Raw genomic sequence first — 19568 nt, 5'->3', positions numbered from 1 at the left:
TCGTAATAACTTGAGGTATCACTGGACATTTCCTATTTCGTAGTAAATTTCGTCTTCTTGATTATTGTTTCCACGGTTAAATCCTGCATTGTAGTAAGCAGGGGACGTATTAGCCCCCTGTAATGACTGATAAGTTTGAGTTGCGCGTGGCAGCCCTTTTAAAGGCCCAGGTTTGAGTTCCATATATGAAAGTTCTTCTGGTACATGCTGGTCATGTGTTGAGTTATGCTGCTCGACTTCATTAGAGGTGTGCCTCTGTGGCGTCTGTTCACTTTTGTTCACGGCTCGTCTAAGGCGCCATGTCAGCAGGCTCACTGCAATAAGTACCACGAAAACAAGGCAAGACAAAGCGATGACTATAATACGGTAGATATTGGAAAAACCTGTAAGACGTACAAAAAATGCAAAGAAAAAAGACATTGTCATGAGTTTAACAGGATTGCCACATGTCAGGAAATGTTCAGGAAAAAAATTCTTAAGAAAAGGGAAATTGATAGTTTGAAGAGAAGTCAAGGAATATTGAAATAACTTAACACGGCTTCAGGACTCGATACCTTTGATCGCTGGAAGAAACATTTGGGGTCACTGTGATCCCCTAAGAGCGGGACAAAATCGGCCGCGCGAAAAAAGCTCTTTCGCCCGGCCCGTTGTTATGTTGTATATAAATTACTTCTCTGAGGATTGTCAAACCATCATAGAAGTTACTAAGCAATATTCTACCCGCTAGCAATCACGCGTCACGTCCACGATACACCAACAGCCAGTGGCCAAGGTTACCCAGGTATTTATACGAAGGCATTACAATGCAAACAAACAAATCATCAAACAAACAAACAAGCAAGCAAGCAATTGCAAAATGTACTCACTTTCATGTCCCTTTGCAGTTGCTTTAGTCGATGACTTTCGGTCTTCAACTACGGTTATTTCATAAGATGTACTACCAAACCTGTTTGAAGCGTTACACAAGTACAACCCATAATCCTGCGCGCTACGAGGAATGATGACAATGTTGTTGTTCATAACCTTGATGTCGTCATTAATGGGATCCTGTCCATTTTTTGTCCAAGAGTAACTAACTGGAGAATCACTGGTTGCATAGCAACAAAGAGCACACAGGGTATACTTTTCACATATCACGGAAGTCGGTGTAACGTCTTTCATTATTCTGGGTGGCACTATAAGTAAATTACAAAAACAGAAATCGCACGTGGTTCAATTACTTTATACCCACAACTACGACACCATCTCTATGGGGTTATTGTTGGGATTAATTAATATTAATCTTTGAGGTCCTTTTCGAAAACCACATGTACGTGAAAAAGTTTCCTCAATAAAGATTATTATTAAGCCATATTTTCTGTTTTCTAGATAACCTTCAGCTTATTCTACAAGATGTGACTTTTTTGTTGGTCATGACTTCATGTGATGCCCATGCCGTCATGAGACCGTCATCTTGTATCCTTTAATCTAGGATTTCATATTTTGTCAGAAAATAACAAAATAAAGCATTTAACTTGATAATGGAATGTAAAAAGGAATTAAACACTCAAGAAAAGTGGAAAAAACGTTGAATTCATTTGACAAGATATGGTTTTATGGTAATGTAAAATGACACGCAAAACACGAAGGAAGTGATCGAAAACGAGAAAAGTGATCACAAAAATACACCTATTGTCTTTACTCAATACTGTGCTCGCTAAATTGAATCAACCATTTCTGCGTTGCTTAGCCATATAATGAAAACAGCTCAACAGTAAGATACGAAACATGTATTTTACCATCTGCTATAGTTCTCTGAACTTTTACAGCACTCTTTGGTCCATCACCAGAAGCAGTGAAGGCCAACACTTGAAATTCATAGTCTGTGTTCTCATCAAGCCCAGTGGCATAATATGTGCGAGTTGCTGACCCGTTCATAGTTATTTCGGTTGGCAATCCAACAACGTCTTTCTTATTGTAGAACAGTTTAAATCCTTTGATGATTTCAGGTCTTGAGTCTGCTGGGGATAACTGCCACGATGCTTTAATAGTGGTAGAGTTGGTTGCAATCACAGTAAACACGATGGGCGCTTGTGAAGGAACTGAAATGGTTCAGTTAAATTATGCGCTAAGAACCTAAAGCTCATTTTTTTTTTTTTGTCCATTTGTTAATTAAATATATACCAGCAAATGCAAATGCTTTCGCAGTGCTAATGCCTGTTGTAAAACCGGTCACATCGAACAAATTGTAATTCGCCGTGCTCGATGACAATACGAGCACCGGAACAATACAGAGAAAAGCCTGACTGGCTGAGTTCCCGTGATAGCTCTGGAGGTTGCCCTATTATTTTTCCAACCAGCATGGCAGAATTTCTACTATTACCATGTATCCTATTTCATGCAGTCACGTTGGTTCAGTTGGTTCTAGTGCTGCACTGGTACCGCAGGGTCATGGGTTTGAATACCGTTCAAGTTAAATCTTTCTTCCAATCACATCTATTGGCGTACCTGCAGGTTTAAGTACTCCAAACACTTCTACTCTCAAAACCTTATGAGTCGAGAAAAGCGTTGGCTGGAACCTGATAAGTCTTGCTCTTGTGATTTTCTTAAGGTTGTGTTTCACTATGTCGTTTCTTCCAGAATTACCATTGAAGATCTAGAAACCAAAGAAGCACTTACAGCATCATCACGCCCTATTGCTGAATGAGCTACATCGTAATCTGAAGTAATATATCAAACACGAAAGACCGTTACCACATTTCCAAACACCGAGAAGAGAGTTGAAAATACGACGCGCAGCAGAGTATTTTTGACGATCTTCGAGATGTTTGGAAATATGGTCAAACACTGTCTTGAGTGTTTGATATATCTTCTCAATCAAAGCTAAAACTAAGGACAAAAAAGGAGAAACAAAATCGTAAAAATCTATGCTAATTAAGATCAGATATCCAAACACTGTCCTGGTCATGATTTCCTCTGTTTAAACTTGATGAATCATTAATGAGTTTGTGATGGATTCTTACTGTTATTGTTCAATAGGAGGACGTCCTTAAAAGAAAACACGCTTTAAAATATCTTGGGCTCTACACCATGCTGGAAAACAAGTCTGACTAACGTTGCTGCTATTGCTTTCTATAGCCGCGGTTTGTAACTCAGTTGTAATTCAGAACGAAAGAAAAAAACGTGAAAATTGGGGTGTTTAAAGGAGTAGCTTACTCCAAAAACCGTGTATTTTTTTCCATCACCAGTAAAAAGTTCACATTGAGTTGAGTTACTCACCGTTGTTTTAACTTCTGAAGTGGATGTGATCCCAATGAAAAAGAAGTGAAAAGTTCGACACCGGGAGCCGCCATTTTGAAAGGATCTTGAAGGCGAGGTCATATATCCGTGACGTCATTCCGTCCGAGAATGTGTTTGTTCATTTGAGCTTTAGTATGGCTGCGCTTGAAGCTAGAGCGTGCTAGTGATTCCGGGGATGTTAATAATCAAGTTGAATGGAAGATTGGTTGGAAAATGCTCTGTGGTGTACTTGTGAGAGATGTGCAACCATGCCGACGCAAAGAGAATGTGTTTGTTGCCGAGAACAGCCGGAGTAGGTCACCAAGATGGAAGGTACATTTTGCAGTACAATTACAATGGACGCAGTTAGCGGAAGAGGAAGTTTATTTTTAATTGTATATTGCGCTCAAAATTGAATTGGTGGCTTAAATAAATCCCCAGTATAATGCTTTTGATCTGATTTGTCTCCATTTTTATTTTACTGGCGGTTCAATGCGGAGGGAGTTCTGATATCACAGAAACTGACGAGTTTTCAATGGTGTGTTTAAATCGGGCGAATGCTTTTACCTCACAAGTGTGTGTTTGTACTTATAAAATTTGGATACTTTTTGCCCGTGCTCATACGTGTTTGCCAGGTTTCTTTACGCTTATGGACTACGTGGACTCTTGTGAAATACGCAGTGACTCTACATGTAAGATGCGAAGTGAAATCGTCGTCTTTGACGTGAAATGTGAAATTGACGACATTCCTTATCATTACATAAGATTTTTTGTGGAAAGCTAAGCGTATGTAATATACTTTGGATAGAAGAAAAAAAGTATATGGAACTTTTACATGCGTAAACATTAGCTGATGAAGGAAAATTCACTCTGCTAGTGTGTCTATCCGTATCGCAAGTGTCTTGTTTACTCGCCTCGTTACTTGACAAAGCATGCGGTAAAATTAAAGCTTCATTTTTTACCGTAGATTTGCTTTCATTAGCAACTGCAATTCCCAAAAATGATGTGAATGCAAAAACTTAATCGTGTTGATTAAATTGAAAACAAATTGTAACACATTTCAGACAAAATATCATTTACATGCGGATATCGCATTTCGCTATAGAAGGACTTGTTATCGGTAACTGTCGATATGTAGATATGACTGATGTACAGTTAACTACTTCTTCCGATGTATTCCAAATCAAATTAGACAGCATTTAAAAATTTTAAGTAGTTTACCTCATCCCCGGCTGTCAAGGCCTATGATTGTTAAACACGCTCTGATTTTAGCCCACACAAGAGATTTATAAAGCGAAAAATACTTTTTTGATAAAAGAAAACCGTACAGGGTTAGTCTGACTTGTAATTTTAAAGAAATCTGCAGGGCATTTGAAGTTCCCATGGTACCCTAAGAAATTTAGTAAATCACTTCAAAAAAACGCATGCAGTCGCTATGCATCAATGAACACGAAAACACGAAAACCCTAGCGCCAGTCTACGAAATGGTAAATGAAGAAAAGAATTTCATTCAGCCATTTTCCCTATTATAGAAAAAATAAAAAAAGCGGCAAACTGATTATACATAAAAACTGACCCGTGCTTCACGCTATTTTAGCGTCATTTTCATGAAAATATATTACCTGAAGGGTCGAAAATTTTTGGCGACTAAACCTGAAAACTTAGGGGGCCAACTGGCCCCAAGGTTTTTTCTTGAAATTGAAGCCCTGTAGTCCTGCGAAGAGCTTCAATTTCTTGCGCAGAAATAATATTTACCCCGTCAAGTCAACGACAGCTCTGCCGGGCGAAAATATTTTTAAAAATGAAAAGTATAATTGATAGCTACCTCTTTTCGTTCCTTGCGATGCGCCGTTCGCTTGCAATACGTGCCTTTACAAAGGCCTTCGGTTGAAAAATTGTCGGAATTAGCATTTTTCTTCAATGACCTCCTTCTTGTGTTTCCAGCCACAAGCTCAAATCGGTATTGAGTTTTGAAACAGTCGTATGCGAAATGCTCATTGCACACATACACATTTTCGAGTTTTTTTGGCATGAATCTCTAATCCCGACGTAGCTGTTCGAACCACTTCTTTGGCAATTTTTTGCTCTTTTTAGGCAAGTTAAGGAAAGTCACTTCTCTTTCCCTATCCTTTTTGGTTCCGGTTTTACAGCCCGGGCCGAATTTTTTAGCTCTCAACTGAATTTAGAACAGAAAAGAGGAGCTTTAGCATTTGAGCTTTGCGCCAATTCGGACGGAATGACGTCACGGATATGCGGCCTGGCCTTCTAGATCCTTTCAAAACGGCGGCTCCCGGTGTCGAACTTTTCACTTCTTTTTCATTGGGATCGCATCCACTTCAGAAGCTAAAACAACGGTGAGTAACTCAACTCAATGTGAACTTTTTATTGGCGATGGAAAAAAATACACGGTTTTTGGAGTGACCTACTCCTTTAAGGTCCCTAGATGACGCCTCTAAATTTTAAGGTCCCTAGATGAAGCTCCCAAATAATAACAACATATCACGTCCTGAGACTTCAATCAAACAAACCTTGTCCATGTTGCTTTCCTGGTAGGTAACCCAATTCTTATTGTTTAGTGATGTAAGTAGCTTGTACTTTGTTGTCCATTGATCAGCGGTTGACTTTCCTTGCGTAGCCACAGCGCAGATAAGGAACTCGTATTGCAGGTCAATTTCTAAATAGTCGTTAGTAATGTTGTCGTTGCTGGGTGACCAAGCACCTTGTCCGTTTAGTCGACCTTTAGATGGTGCATTACTACCACTTGTTGACGAGGCCGAGAAACTGCTGTCTGGAATAGTGTATCTGCTTCCTACTCCGATGGCCTGAATTTGACACGCTGAAACGTAATCAAGTGGCGTACAACGCTAATTTTTATTTGCTCTCAAACATTTATCTCTGTGTTTACAGTGTGTTTGTTGAGCTAAGGAAATGGTATCTTTGCTCTCAGTGTATAATATCCTGTTTGCATGCAGTCGAACAGCTGATGCCAGACCTTTCAAAATTTTAAGCCATTTCTGATCGTAATTTGCATAGATCTTTACGATTTTATTTCGCAGTTTTCCCCTGGGTTTTACTCTTACGTTTTCGATTAAGAAGATATATCCGAACACTCAAGACAGTGTTCGGTCACATATAAGTTTCAGCCCAAGAAGAAGGTAGACTAAATGATCAAGCATCAAGCGTGTTATACCTCGTCTTGCTGAAAACACCTCGACTTCACAGAGTGTGAGCAGGTTATTGCTTCTTAGACTTCTGATGGTCACGTATCGTCCGTACAAAAAGGGACGACAGTAAAAGGATTTGCCCTCGCCTTGAGGGACGGCATGGATACCACCACATCTAGGATTAGCCACGCCTCCATCACTGTTCTGTGACCCTTTTAGAGGAAAACAACAACAACAACAACAACAACAACAGCGTGACCTTCTTTCGATCTTTAGGTGCAAGCAAATTAAAAGAAAAAAAAAAAGAAATAAAAAAAAAAACCCTGCACACTGTACATGTAAATTTCAGTCGTTTTCATACTGTTCTTATAATCGTATTGCCAACAGTAATATCCAGGGGTTTCCGTGCGATTTTGAATTAGTTCACACTTAACGTGGCTTTGAAACTCATTTGTCTCATGTTTTGTTGCCTTTCTTTCGTGAGAAAAACGTTCACGAAGTTTGAGAGTGCTGTGATAACTTTCATTCGTGTAGATATCCTGGACTTGTCTTCTGTAAAATTTGAACATGCAAGGAAAGTCATTCAGAGTTTATTGTGTTGTTACTTTATAGTTTCCTGTCTTCACGTGACACCATCAAATTCTAAAAAACAGAGCGGCTTCAAGGCCCCAATATATATATTTTCTTTTTAAGCTTTCAACTCAATATCATTCTTCGGTTGGTAACAAGGGAATTTTTAACATCCAAGTTTTCGCACCACACGACATCGGGATGGCCGCAAGAGGGCTGCTGCGTACCTTGTAAAGAATGACTCATCCTGTGTTTTCAAGTGGACTGGACAATTAACGTATTCATAATAGTGAATATGTGAATGCCTGCTGCTTCATGAGGTCTACATTATGACTTTAAATAGCAGGGGTAAAGTGATTGATTTCCGGCCGTCCTATTTTTGGGCCCCTCCGCGGGACACAAGTATGGCGTTTACCATTCTAATTGACTAATAAATTCAATAAATAGTACATCAGAAACCTGCAAGACAAGGCGAAGATGATTATTCACGAATCTTTTTATAACGTGGTGGGTTCTTGACTTCTATATTTATTTAGTGCTTTACAAGTCTAAGTGCGCGCGACAATGACAGCAAGCATGGCTTGAGTTTACCCGCCTCTGTACCGCCTCATATCAAACAAACATTGAATCCAGTGTAGTCTGACTTACCCACTCTGATCTCGAAATTCTCCAGACGAGATCCACAGCAGTCACCTCTGTTAACTATGTACAATTCAGACACTGGCTCTTCTCGTCCGAGGTCTACTCTCCACCAAGGCTGATTTGCTCTCTCTGTGCATGCGCATGAAGATCCAACAGTAAAGCTTGTGTTACTGTTACCATCCACTGCTTTGCTACTGTCGAAACCAGAGTACGTGCTAATCTGATCCGTTTGCTTGCCAAATGCCAGGTTTTCTGGAAAATAAAAGCAGTGATGGCCATGTAAGTCACAAAGTGGTTTTTCAGTTGTATTTTGGGTTGTCGCAGCTGGTTCAAAATAGACTTTAATAATCAGTCATGGCGAGTTTTGATGACTTTTATGTTATTACATTTCCCATTTGGTTCAGCCAGAAAAGAAGGGGGCTAAACTGCTAAATCAGTTCTTTACTCGGTAGGAATTGCGATGACGATTTTGAGCATTCTAGGAAAAGAAAATTGAAAGTGGCCATTCGCAGTTGCCTTTTCCTGACTTGTTAATTACCTGGAATGGATATGTTTTTATGTCTGTAAAATATCTACTTTCTTATTTTGTTCTTTGTTCCAGATTAGGTTTAGGGCTTGGCTACATTAGACGTTACATTACTGACAATGCAAACATGCAGTATATGTGATGAAATTATTGTGTTGTAGAGCAGTGCTGTGCAGTGTAATGCAATGTAAGGCAATGCAAGGAAATGCAAGGAAATGCATGGTGATGTGATATAGGGTTGGTAGGGTAGGGTAGTGCATGGTGGGGTAAATTTTAATACTTCATGCTCAAATTGTAAGACGAAAATTGCACTACCAGCATTTCTACAGTTCCAGCTATGGAGAATTAATTCTAAATCAGCCAAAGTCAACTGAAAGTTTGCTTTAAATCTACATAATATGTACATGCATGTATCAAGGTTAATCTTGGACCCAGGATAACTGAGTCCAGTAATAGTCGAATCGAAACTGGTGATAGGAAATCGTGAGGATGTGGATTGGAGTGTGTTTTATCTCGGAAACAAGAGGAACTCTAACTAATATAACTAATATAACTAATTTAAGTGAGGTTGTCTAAAAGGTCTGTCTTCCCATTAAAATTAGTTACTTGTATCAAATGATCTGAAAGCTATATACAAATACCTCTTGAGTAGATCTCCACTTCACAAAGGGCTAGCCACTCTGGCTTCGCGACCGTGGTCATGATACCAACATATCTGCCAGTCGTCAGTGGATTCGTGAAACATAGAGCTGATGCTTTGAACTGAATAAAACTGTAGAGTCCCATACATTGAGGATTTCGAGTCACATCTGTGTTGTCACCTGCCATTTTTAGACCAAATTACATCACAGTGGCTTCTTAAATGTTCTATGAAAACTAAGGATATTATGAAGTCATTGGATTAATCATTGAAGTTTGCTTGCACAGAACTTTCCTGGCAGTGAACGTGTAGTTTTACTATGTTGTGACTTGATATATTATTATCTGTAGTGCTGGTTTGCATGGCTTATTATATTTTTCATTAAAGCTAAATTACAAGCGAGAATGACCCTTCATAAGTGGAGTAGTTTTCCAGGCTGTCATGATATAGATAGACGTCGAAGAACATAGCCGATGAGATTGCCGTAATGGTGACAGGTAACTAGTTAAGCAATAGAGCACTTTTTCCGTGTTTACATAGCCTCATCTAAACACGAGGAGGGCTGGGAGAATTCGAGATAGTTATGCAAACCCTCGACTACGTCTCGGGTTTGCATAACTTTCGAGAATTCTCCCAGCCCCCGAGTGTTTAGATGAGGCTATGTAAACATGGAAAAAAATGCTCTATTGCTTTTGTAAAATAATTCTCAAAAATACGCGCGAATCTGAAACGTCACAATCGTGTTTACATACTCTCATCTAAACACACCTATCGACCAATGAGCACTCGCGCAGAAGCTCAGTTATTTTATAATAAATAGTAGACTGCAAGTGAGTATTAAGAAGGCTATCTCAGAATTTATAAATGCCACTTTTCCTACGATTGATCCTTCTGCTGTCAGTTATATTGAGGACCGCGGTCACTTTAGTGGACTTACTAAAGTAAGTAAAACCGTTCACCGTGGCTGAAAATAATACTTACCCAATGTTATCTTATAGTCCTTACTCCTGAGCCTTACATTAGGGTTCGACGAAAACCTGTTGACGATGGACACCTCGGACACTGGCACGCCATTTGGGCCCAGGTCTACTCGCCACCAACTTGGATTGTTTCGAAAAGTGTGCGAACAGTGTCCATCATTAAAATCAGCATCGGGATTCCCGTCCACTGCTTTCCCTGCTTCACCTAACGAGTGAACATTACCATATGTAGAAGATTGAGCCGCGGGCTTCCCAAGAGCAAGGTTCTCTGTTCAAGTGTAAATAAAACACAGTAAGCTTGAAAATGGTAGACGGTTAGATGTGTTTCGGAATACGATAAAGAAATGTCTGTAGCCATGCATGAGTAGTTTCACAGCAGTCAAACCAAATCGGGTAAATCGGGGAAACCTCATTCAAGTAATTAAAGGGAAATAATGAAACTTACAGCTCAAAGATGGGGATGATCACAATTTGTTCACCAATGACTGAGCGTTTGTGTCATATCACTATTGTTTCATTACTTGATAAAAAGTGCAATGTTGCTCTAGATCCGTCAAAGTATAACTCCTGGAAAGTGTTCGAAATGTCAGCAACCTTTAAAAGTTCAGACTGATTTAAGTGCATTTTTTTATTCTGAATCGCGTGTGCACCTTTGTTAAGGTACAGAAAAGGACGACTGTGTTATCACGTATGTTGGCGGTTTTAAGTAGTTTGACGCGAGTTTAGGGTGAACTGCAACGGCGTCGACTATATAACGAGGACAGCATTTATCTCTCATTTAAGAAAAATGTAAGTCTTTACCTGGTTCTTGTTTCACCCCAAAGACTTCTGTTCTCATACATATACTGTTGTGATGCGTTTTTGGCAAGAATCGCAAATACTTCGTTAACACTCCATCAATAAGAACGTGCTTGACCTCAGAATTTCGGTCATAATTTCCCTGAAATAACTACAACAAAACAAACCAAAGGTTACTACTTTGGCAATATTTACTTTTTCATGGGAAAAAACAAAAATAAATTTTATAATATAGCTAGCAAACCTCCGCTATCAAACTCTGCACACGTAACCTGCTGTGCCCTGAGCAACGTCTAACGCCTATTTCGTGGTCTCCAAACTTCCCGCGCGCATCATAACTCGATAATGCACGTTAAAGAGGAAATCGATTGTCCGGTGATACACAAAGCAAGTTACCTGAGCTGTCAACAAGACTAATTCCTTCAAAACTCAAGGTATCTTGGAATATGTATCGGCCAAAGCGCAGGGGAGGTTTGTAGATAGCGAAGAGTATTTTATCACTTCATAAGTTTGTTAAGAGGTCTTTTTTTAATTGAAATTTATTTTGAGCAAAAAGTGATTTTTAGCAATAAATTGTCTTGGAATCAACAGTGTCAGCCTGAGGACAAGGCTAATTTAAGCTGTGGCAGAATCGACTGAACAAGCTTACATGGCGTACTTAATTAAGATCAACAAAAAAATGACCAAAATGGAAGAGCACTGGCTTCGGGGTAGGGACGGAATCAATAAGGTGATCAGGATACCTCTGCTTACAGAAGACTCCTCTCAAGCGTTCACACTTTTCTGAGAAATGCGCCCAAGATGACGATAGCCGGTGCGCGCGATCAAGCATGGTGACGAGCAAACCATGCTTGTAGCGGCTGTCCACATGGCTATGATAGTGCAGGAGTAGCCCAGTGTTTGTCGGCGTAACGTAAACCTTTGTTTCAACACGTGGTACGCGATTTAGAAGCTGCATCCCAAGGAAAGGGAGCACCCCATTTTCCTCTACCTCCATAGTGAAGCTGGCGGCGCTATGGGCGTGGTTCAAGGTATCCAGAAATACTGTAGCTGCTGCAAGATCTGGCATCTTGACTAGAGTGTCATCCACGTAGCGGCAGTAAAATTGTGGGAGTTTTCCTTGACTTTCTAGGTACTCTTCAGTAGAGCACATGAATACATTAGCCAAAAGGAGTCCAAGGGGAGACCCCATAGCTACTCCATCGGTCTGTTCGTACAGAGCCCCGTCAAACTGAAACAGCTGCCCCTTTGTAGCAACGTGTAGAAGATATCAACGAGATCAGATCTAGCCAAGTTTAGATCATAGGTGTTATTGAACCAGTTGTTCTCGAAAGCTTTGCGTGCCAGGATGTCAATTGTTTCGTCAAAGGGTACATTTGTGCAGAGCGATGAGATGTCATAAGAGACCAAGATTTCTCCCGGGTTTATCTTAACTCCACAAATTTCATTTGTGAAGGCAAAGATATCAGTGATGGTATGTTCATGTCAACAGTGTGCAACCAGTCAGCCAATCAACAGTGCGCAGAATTTTACCATCGGGGATTGCTGACTCCGTTCGACCTACTGGATCAAGACTCGCTCACTTATACGGGTATCCCAAGACCCACAAGAGGCAGTTAGCAATGCGTCCTATATTATCTGCTACGGGCACTTACAACTACGCCCTTGCTAAATGGCTTGATGCTAAGCTTAAGCCTCTGTCGGTAAATGAACATACCATCACTGATATCTTTGCCTTCACAAACGACCTTTGTGGAGTTAAGATAAACCCGGAAGAAATCTTGGTCTCTTATGACATCTCATCGCTCTTCACAAATGTAACCTTAGACGAAACAATTGACATCCTGGCACGCAAAGCTTTCGAGAACAACTGGTTCAATGACACCTATGATCTAAACTTGGCTAGATCTGATCTCGTTGATATCCTCTACACGTTGCTACAAAGGGGCAGCTGTTTCAGTTTGACGGGGCTCTGTACGAACAGACCGATGGAGTAGCTATGGGGTCTCCCCTTGGACTCCTTTTGGCTAATGTATTCATGTGCTCTACTGAAGAGTCCCTAGAAAGTCAAGGAAAACTCCCACAATTTTACCGCCGCTACGTGGATGACACTCTAGTCAAGATGCCAGATCTTGCAGCAGCTACAGTATTTCTGGATACCTTGAACCACGCCCATAGCGCCGCCACCTTCACTATAGAAGTAGAGGAAAATGGGATGCTCCCTTTCCTTGGGGTGCAGTTTCTAAATCGTGTACCAGGTGTTGAAACAAAGGTTTACGGGTTTACGTTAAGCCGACAAACACTGGGCTACTCCTGCACTATCATAGCCATGTGGCAGCCGCTACAAGCATGGTTTGCTCGTCACCATGCTTGATCGCGCGCACCGGCTATCGTCATCTTAAGCGCATTTCTCAGAAAAGTGTGAACGCTTGAGAGGAGTCTTCTGTAAGCTGAGGTATCCTAATCACCTTATTGATTCCGTCATCAACAGGTTTATCGCCTCGAGAGTCGCACTGGACTAGCCCAAGCAGCATACCGATGACGCCATCGGATAGTTATCCCCTATAAAGATCAGGATGCTGCAGTGTCTGTCAAACGACAACTTAGAGATCTTAGCAGCAGGGTGCAAGAGACCATCCAACCCGTGTTTACTAGCCGCAAGCTTAAACAAGATCTAAGCCTGCGTGAGCCCAAGCCTAACATCGTAACCCAGCAATGCGTCGTTTATTTATTCAAGTGTGACGTGTGTGATGCAGGTTCTGTTGGGTACACAAAGGGCCACCTTCACACGCGCGTTGAGGGACACCGTCAAAAGGCGTCATCTATCTACAAACATTATTCCAAAGAACATAACACTGCTGTTCCGACCAATTTCTTAGCACGCTACAGTGTAATCAAGCAATGCACGAACAAATTTGACTGCCTTGTTAATGAAATGCTTTGTATTCAAGATCTTAAACCAGCACTGAATGTGCAGTCTGATTCTCTTCGTGCTAAAGTATTCATGTAATTAGCTTGGCACTCTCTTATGCAAATTCTCTTCAACTTAGCCCATTCACAAACCTCTTTTTATCTTTAATTATGTAACCTTGATAATGGCGCAAGATGCACCGAAGCGTCTGTTTCTATCGCTCATATTTCTTGTTTCATGTATTTCCAAATCGTTTCTTATAAATCCAAAATAAGGCTATTTTAACTCGATTGTGGAAAACAATGCTTCTGTATGGTCTGGAAAGCGGGAAAACCCCTCGGCAATTATTCAAAAAGGGAGATATTTTGCAATTTCCAACTTGGAACTACAAAAAAAAAAAAGAAAGAAATCTGTAGGCAAGATGACGTCTTGGTCGATTAAGCCCGAAGGAAATGCGCATGAATTGGACGTGTGTCAAGAAAGGGGTACGATTTGCTAAAGAAGGTTTGTTCTAGATACTGAGGGAATAAAAGACAAAGAGAAAGGCACAAAGTAACCCTGAGAAGAATCATGTATTGTTTTGGAAAGGCCTATGCCTATGTCTATTTTCAGATCGATAGAAAAACTGTGTTGCAAGCATGCACAAGTATTATGTTTTGATTGCTGGATTACACCCAGCCCTCTCAAACTTATTACATGTAATAAGCAATGATTAAATAGTGTTTTACTGTCATCTCTGTGAAAATGTTGAGCTTTTGTTTTGAGTTATGAATGCCCAAACAAATGTGTTTTTTTTTTTTTACTTTTTATGGCTTTATTTGTGATTTTCTTGAATTTACTTCGGTGAAATTTTCCAACATTTTCACGGCATATCGCATTCTCTGAGATACGAATTTTAAACACGGAAAAGGTAGGGTTTGTAAAGGCAGTTTTTTAAATTTTTGCAAATTTCTGTCCTGCACCGTTGCAATAAAACTGGTCCTGTAGATTTCCCTGAAAAACGAGCTCCGACTAAAGTAAAATATTTACTACCAGTCTGCCAAGTTTTACGGAATTTTACCCAAGGAAACGGGAGGAATTTACTGTCAGTTTCACTTTTTGTGCTCATGTTGACGTCATGAATATCGAAAAACACAGGCGTTCTCCTTCGAGCGCGCGCAGATTACTTGAGCTTTCGTCCTCAGCGCGCGAGCGATGGCAAAACAACAGGGAGCCACCATACTCATCTAGATGGTCAAGGTATTGTATTTTATCTCTAAAACTCGGCTCCTTGCGATGTCTACGGCAACCACATTTAGCCAAGTACACATGTCCAATTTACCTTCACTTGACAAGCGTCATTGTAATCTGTCCAAACTAATCCATCTGTAGATGATTGCAATGTATATGTTTCCACCCAATGATCTTCCTGTGAATTTCCCCGGGTTGACACAGCACAGATGATGTGAAGTGTCTGCAGGTCAATCTGTAGATATGGACTAGGATCGCTTGCTCCTGCACACCAGGATGATGCTGCTGTGTAGTTCACTCGACCATTCTTGGCTGGCGTGCGCGCACTCTGAACGGAAGAAGCAGTTATCTTGTTGTCTGGAATTGCGCCACTTCCAATCCCAAGATTCAAATCGTTACAGTTTCCTGGCGTGGAGGAAAAGTGCAATGGCCATGGAAACAACTTCAACACCGATTCATTCAATTTGCTTTTGGGCTTTGCCAAAGCTAAACTGAGTGACTATACATGTATATCTTTTGGATATGTATCCTCTCACTGGCTGAGAGTAAACAGCTTATTCAAGCTGGCATCTAATTATTCCTTTTCATCTGCAGTGCCGTTTGGGTTGCACATTGGGCGACATCTATTCTCTTATTATCGCTTTTAGGTTTAGTTTAGTCTGCTTCTGCAGAAATACTGACTACAGTTGCATAAAGTTTCGGGCTTCAAAATGTTTGCTTTAAGGCTCAACGTAGTCCAATAAGCATATTATCCCATTTCAAGAAATAAGACCTAATTCTGGTTTCCAGACTAGCGTGTAATTAGCAATATAATTCGAAGAGCAATACGAGCAATCAGTATGAAACCAACCATGTTAGTACTGTAATGATACAATACCCTTTAGCTGTCAAGACAAGGCTATAAATAAGCGACACCTATTTATTATTCGTAAGTTCAAACAATGTGCAATATCATATGTGGCCAACCTCAAAGTCTATATCCAAAAAAAACAAAACAAAACAAAACAACAACAAAAAAAACCTTTTAACTAGTGTGTCTTAACTTTTAACAACTGTTCAAGGGCAATCCTATGTTACCATGTTATAACAACAGGTCTTGCAATTACTGTGGTGAAAACAAGCTATATCTGACATAATTCGAGCATGATTGGGTTATACCGCAAATCAAATTCGAAAAAAATATTTACATACGCCGCTGTATTGGGTGCTTCAATCAAGAAGTATGTACCTCATCTGGAATTGCAAAGGAAATCATACTCACCTAACACCAAATGAAGAAATACTGCGAAGACAGCGACCCGTCCACAAAGTGCGAGATCGAATTTTATCGCCATATGAACGTGTGTTTCTGTTACAATCACAAGACGCCTGACGGATTAAAAACAGCAGAACAGAGCTAAATACGGTGACACATGTATTTCTAGAGATGACGTGGGCAGAATAGAGGCCCGTCCTAAGAAAAGCATCGATATCCGAAAACGCTTGGAATCCGGCATACAACAACACTTACGTGTTAGGACCTGTTAGGGGGCAAAGAAATTCTTGTTTCCTTACTTTTCCAACAAAAAAGGGAGGTCCTGTCAAAATTATCCTTTTCAATTCATTATGAAAACGATTCTTAAAATAAACCTTTGCCCAATTTCTAGATTTGTTCAAAAGAACTTCTTTTTCAGAAATAATAATGATTATTCGAGATTTGTGTTGAGCATCCTCCTTGGCTAAACAAATAGCAACGATTGATATCGTGTCTGTTTCAGTTGCGATTATAGAATGTTATTATAATTTACACTACACCAATTCACATCTTGATGATGGTATAAAGTTTACACAGTAATGGAAATGTTATTAACCATTACTTTGGTAAAGATGCGCAAATTGATGAAATGTTTAATATAACGTTTAAGAGGGTCTATTATACTCTGGCGGTTTGGCGGTTGAAGCCGATTTTGATTGCCGCTTTGTGGGTACAATCACATTGATCTGGCGGTTTACCGTTAACAAAATTATCGCGCAGTTGCGGGAAATCAAAAATTTAGCTCGCGGTTTTCGCTTTTTGCGTGTTTTCGTGGCGGTCATTCAAACATCTCGAGAAATCTTTGTTTTTGAGAACAGCCCACAAGACATCAAACCTTTTTGTTCGCTGGTTACTGAATGAAGTTAGAAACAATTTGTTCTGTTCTTAAGATTTTGTGGTCTTTGTGAGGAGAAAAAGATTATATTGAGCTAACGTATCGTATAGAATTTTGAAAGATCAGTTATGATGATAATCGTCCTAATAGTAGGGCGTTTGTGGTTTTAGGAGAAAACGAAAGCGTCGGGTCTGCGGTTTCCCGAAAGAACAAAATATGACGGTGTGCGGAATGTACGACCCGCTATAATAGACCCTCGTGTAACTACTCAGATTAGCATCGTGGTGAATATTTCACAGCTGTGTTATTTGCCAACCTTATTGAATTCAAAACAAAACAAATTCAAAAACAAATTACAAAACAAAAACAAAAATGTTGCTCTGGTCATAGCACCAAACATGCCAATTCTGCTGGCCAAGAAGCTTTTGCTTACCTGGCTGCATGTGATTTCCCCTGTTAAACCCGTAGAGTTTGTCATAACCAGAGAACCGTAAAGATTTCCTGACCGTGAGGGCCTTTTACTAAACGACACTCTTGTAAAAAAGAAGACTATTGTAATAGAATCTCCCAATGGGGCAAAAATATGGCATTTTTTATCGCTGCCCGAAAGGAAAAACTTAAAAATGATAGTACCAGAGGTTTGAGAAAAAATTTTCCTTATACTAAACAACGATCGAGAGTACGGAGGTCGCATTGGATGCTGAATGATTACGTGATAACCGAAATAAATAACCAGAATGACGGATTCCAGGGCTACTTTTACTCCTCTCGTTGTACCATAGCTAGATTTTTGCTTCCGTACACGGGCAAAAACTTGGCAGAGTTTCATGCTTGAAAGCATACACAATTACGCATAGTGGACCTATTTTTACCCTTGTTAGACAAAGGCAGGAAAAAAGTATTTTTTCCTGTGGCACAAATAAATATTGTGGTTGTTGTTGCTGTTTCTATTGTTGTTGGTATCAGCTTGTTTTGTTACGTTCATTCAAGCCATAAATTGTTTCTTGATTCGAAGAGCTTTACAAGCAATTAATATGTGGCAAGCCATGTCAGTACTTTAATGATACAATTTCCTTTTGTGCATAAACCAGACTCTAAATGAGCGACACCTATTTATTATTCAAAAGCTCAAATAATGTGCAATGTCATATATGGGTAACCTCAAGGTCTATATCATCTTTGTCTATATCCAGAATAAAAGTTTCACTAGTGTGTTAATGTGGCTACTTGGGTGCAGGAAGCTGTATCCATCTTTTTATCTGTAAATACCTGAATTAGAAAGTACAAGTCATATTTTATTTGTAAACTGGTGTTACTACCTCTAGATAAAGCCATCAGAATGGCTATTCTCTGACATATCAATACAGCTATCAAAACGTTGACACTCAATCACTAAAACCACACTCATAGGAAGTAAAATTTGTTACTTTCACTGAGATAGAAGTTGTCAAGAAACGTAAGGGCGATCTGACACACTATAACAGATATGTTTCAAGTATGATTGGGCTATATACTTCAAATAGAATTAGAAAAGTATCTATAAACGCAGCTGTATTGTGACACTTCAACCAAAACGTATATACTTCATCTGGCATTGCAAAGGAAATCAAACTCACCTAACACCAAATGAAGAAATACTGTGAAGACAGCGACACGTCTAAAAAGTGCGAGATCGAATTTTATCGCCATGAACGTGTGTTTCTGTTACAATCACAAGACGCCTGACGGATTAAAAACAGCAGAACAGTGCTAAATACTGTAATAATGACGTAGGCAAAATAGAGGCCCGTCCTAAACAAAACGCTGATATCCAAAAAGGCTTGGAATCCGGTATACAACAATACTTATGAGTTAGGGGAAAACGGAAACCTTTTTTTCTCTATTTTTCCAAAAAAAGGGAGGTCTGTCAAAATTACAATTAACAAGTTTAATAAATTTTTAACGTTTGTTTTGCTGACAGTTACATTCTTGTCAAAGATCTGTTGAAACAAAAACATCCGGCTCTTCAACTCCCATCAGGATAGCTTTTGCAAGTCAAACCAATCCTCTCTGTACTCGCACCTTTTCAGTGAAGACTTCGAAACCCAAGAAGCACTGGAAGATGCTGTAGCACTGCAAAAAATCATTTTTAAATCCCCTTCAGTTAAGCAAAGAAAATATAGTAAATTGTTCAGCAGCGATTAGCGTTTCACAAGCAGTTGACAACCTGACATACGTGTTCTTACATCGGCGCCACGAACTACTTCAGACAGTCAACCCCACTGAAAACATTTGAATCAGAACACAGTCGAAGGCCCGGGACATTGCTGGTAGTGGACTATCCTATTCCAATCTCAGGGCCTTTTACTTAAAGTCGGGCAAAAAGGGATTGTTGGCAGTCCTGAGGCTGCCTTCCAGTCAGTGTTTATGAAAGCTGCCTCGTGTAACCCATACAAAGCGAATTCTTGCTGCCATCTTAAATCACTTTCACGAGACAACAGCTCGCGAAGAATGGCCACTTCAGTTGTATAAATAGGTAAAATGTAGCTGTGTTACAGCCAGTAGTGTAAGTTTAACCTGGTTAATTATCTAACATTCGATTCGTTAAGTATTCTTGGACTAAGAAACGTTCTGAAATCACATGTTCGATGCTCGTTTGCTTATGCAAACCTTCGTAGACTGACGAATCGTGTCGTGATAGCCACAGAATCGTGAGCAAAATTAGGAAGTCAAGAAGTCAA

General features: G+C 39.9%; 1 protein-coding gene and 1 pseudogene across 2 annotated transcripts; one reads left to right on the top strand and one right to left on the bottom strand.

The window, feature by feature from the left end:
* Positions 1–2: 2 nt before the first annotated feature.
* LOC145486267 (uncharacterized) lies at positions 3–17845 on the bottom strand. 2 transcript variants are annotated; one of them, XM_081464900.1, is made up of 12 exons: positions 15981–17845; positions 14811–15124; positions 10582–10729; positions 9782–10048; positions 8802–8981; positions 7641–7886; positions 6449–6634; positions 5787–6094; positions 2488–2635; positions 1779–2081; positions 867–1175; positions 3–383 (listed from the first exon to the last, which is right to left on the bottom strand). In XM_081464900.1, exons 1-12 carry the CDS (start codon positions 16051–16053, stop codon positions 19–21), a joined length of 2847 nt encoding a protein of 948 aa, XP_081321026.1. In that variant the 5' UTR covers positions 16054–17845; the 3' UTR covers positions 3–18. The 2 variants fall into 2 exon arrangements, with proteins under 2 accessions (XP_081321026.1, XP_081321027.1); XM_081464901.1 differs by lacking the exon at positions 14811–15124 and having other exon boundaries at positions 15981–16034.
* On the top strand, positions 10656–14162 carry LOC145486304 (uncharacterized; annotated as a pseudogene).
* Positions 17846–19568: the final 1723 nt, after the last annotated feature.

The sequence above is a fragment of the Orbicella franksi genome, chromosome 5 (genome assembly GCF_964199315.1).
Source record: "Orbicella franksi chromosome 5, jaOrbFran1.1, whole genome shotgun sequence".
NCBI lineage: Eukaryota > Metazoa > Cnidaria > Anthozoa > Scleractinia > Merulinidae > Orbicella > Orbicella franksi.
The sequence above is the reverse complement of the archived record's forward strand: the minus strand, read 5'-3'. Positions and strand labels throughout refer to the sequence as shown.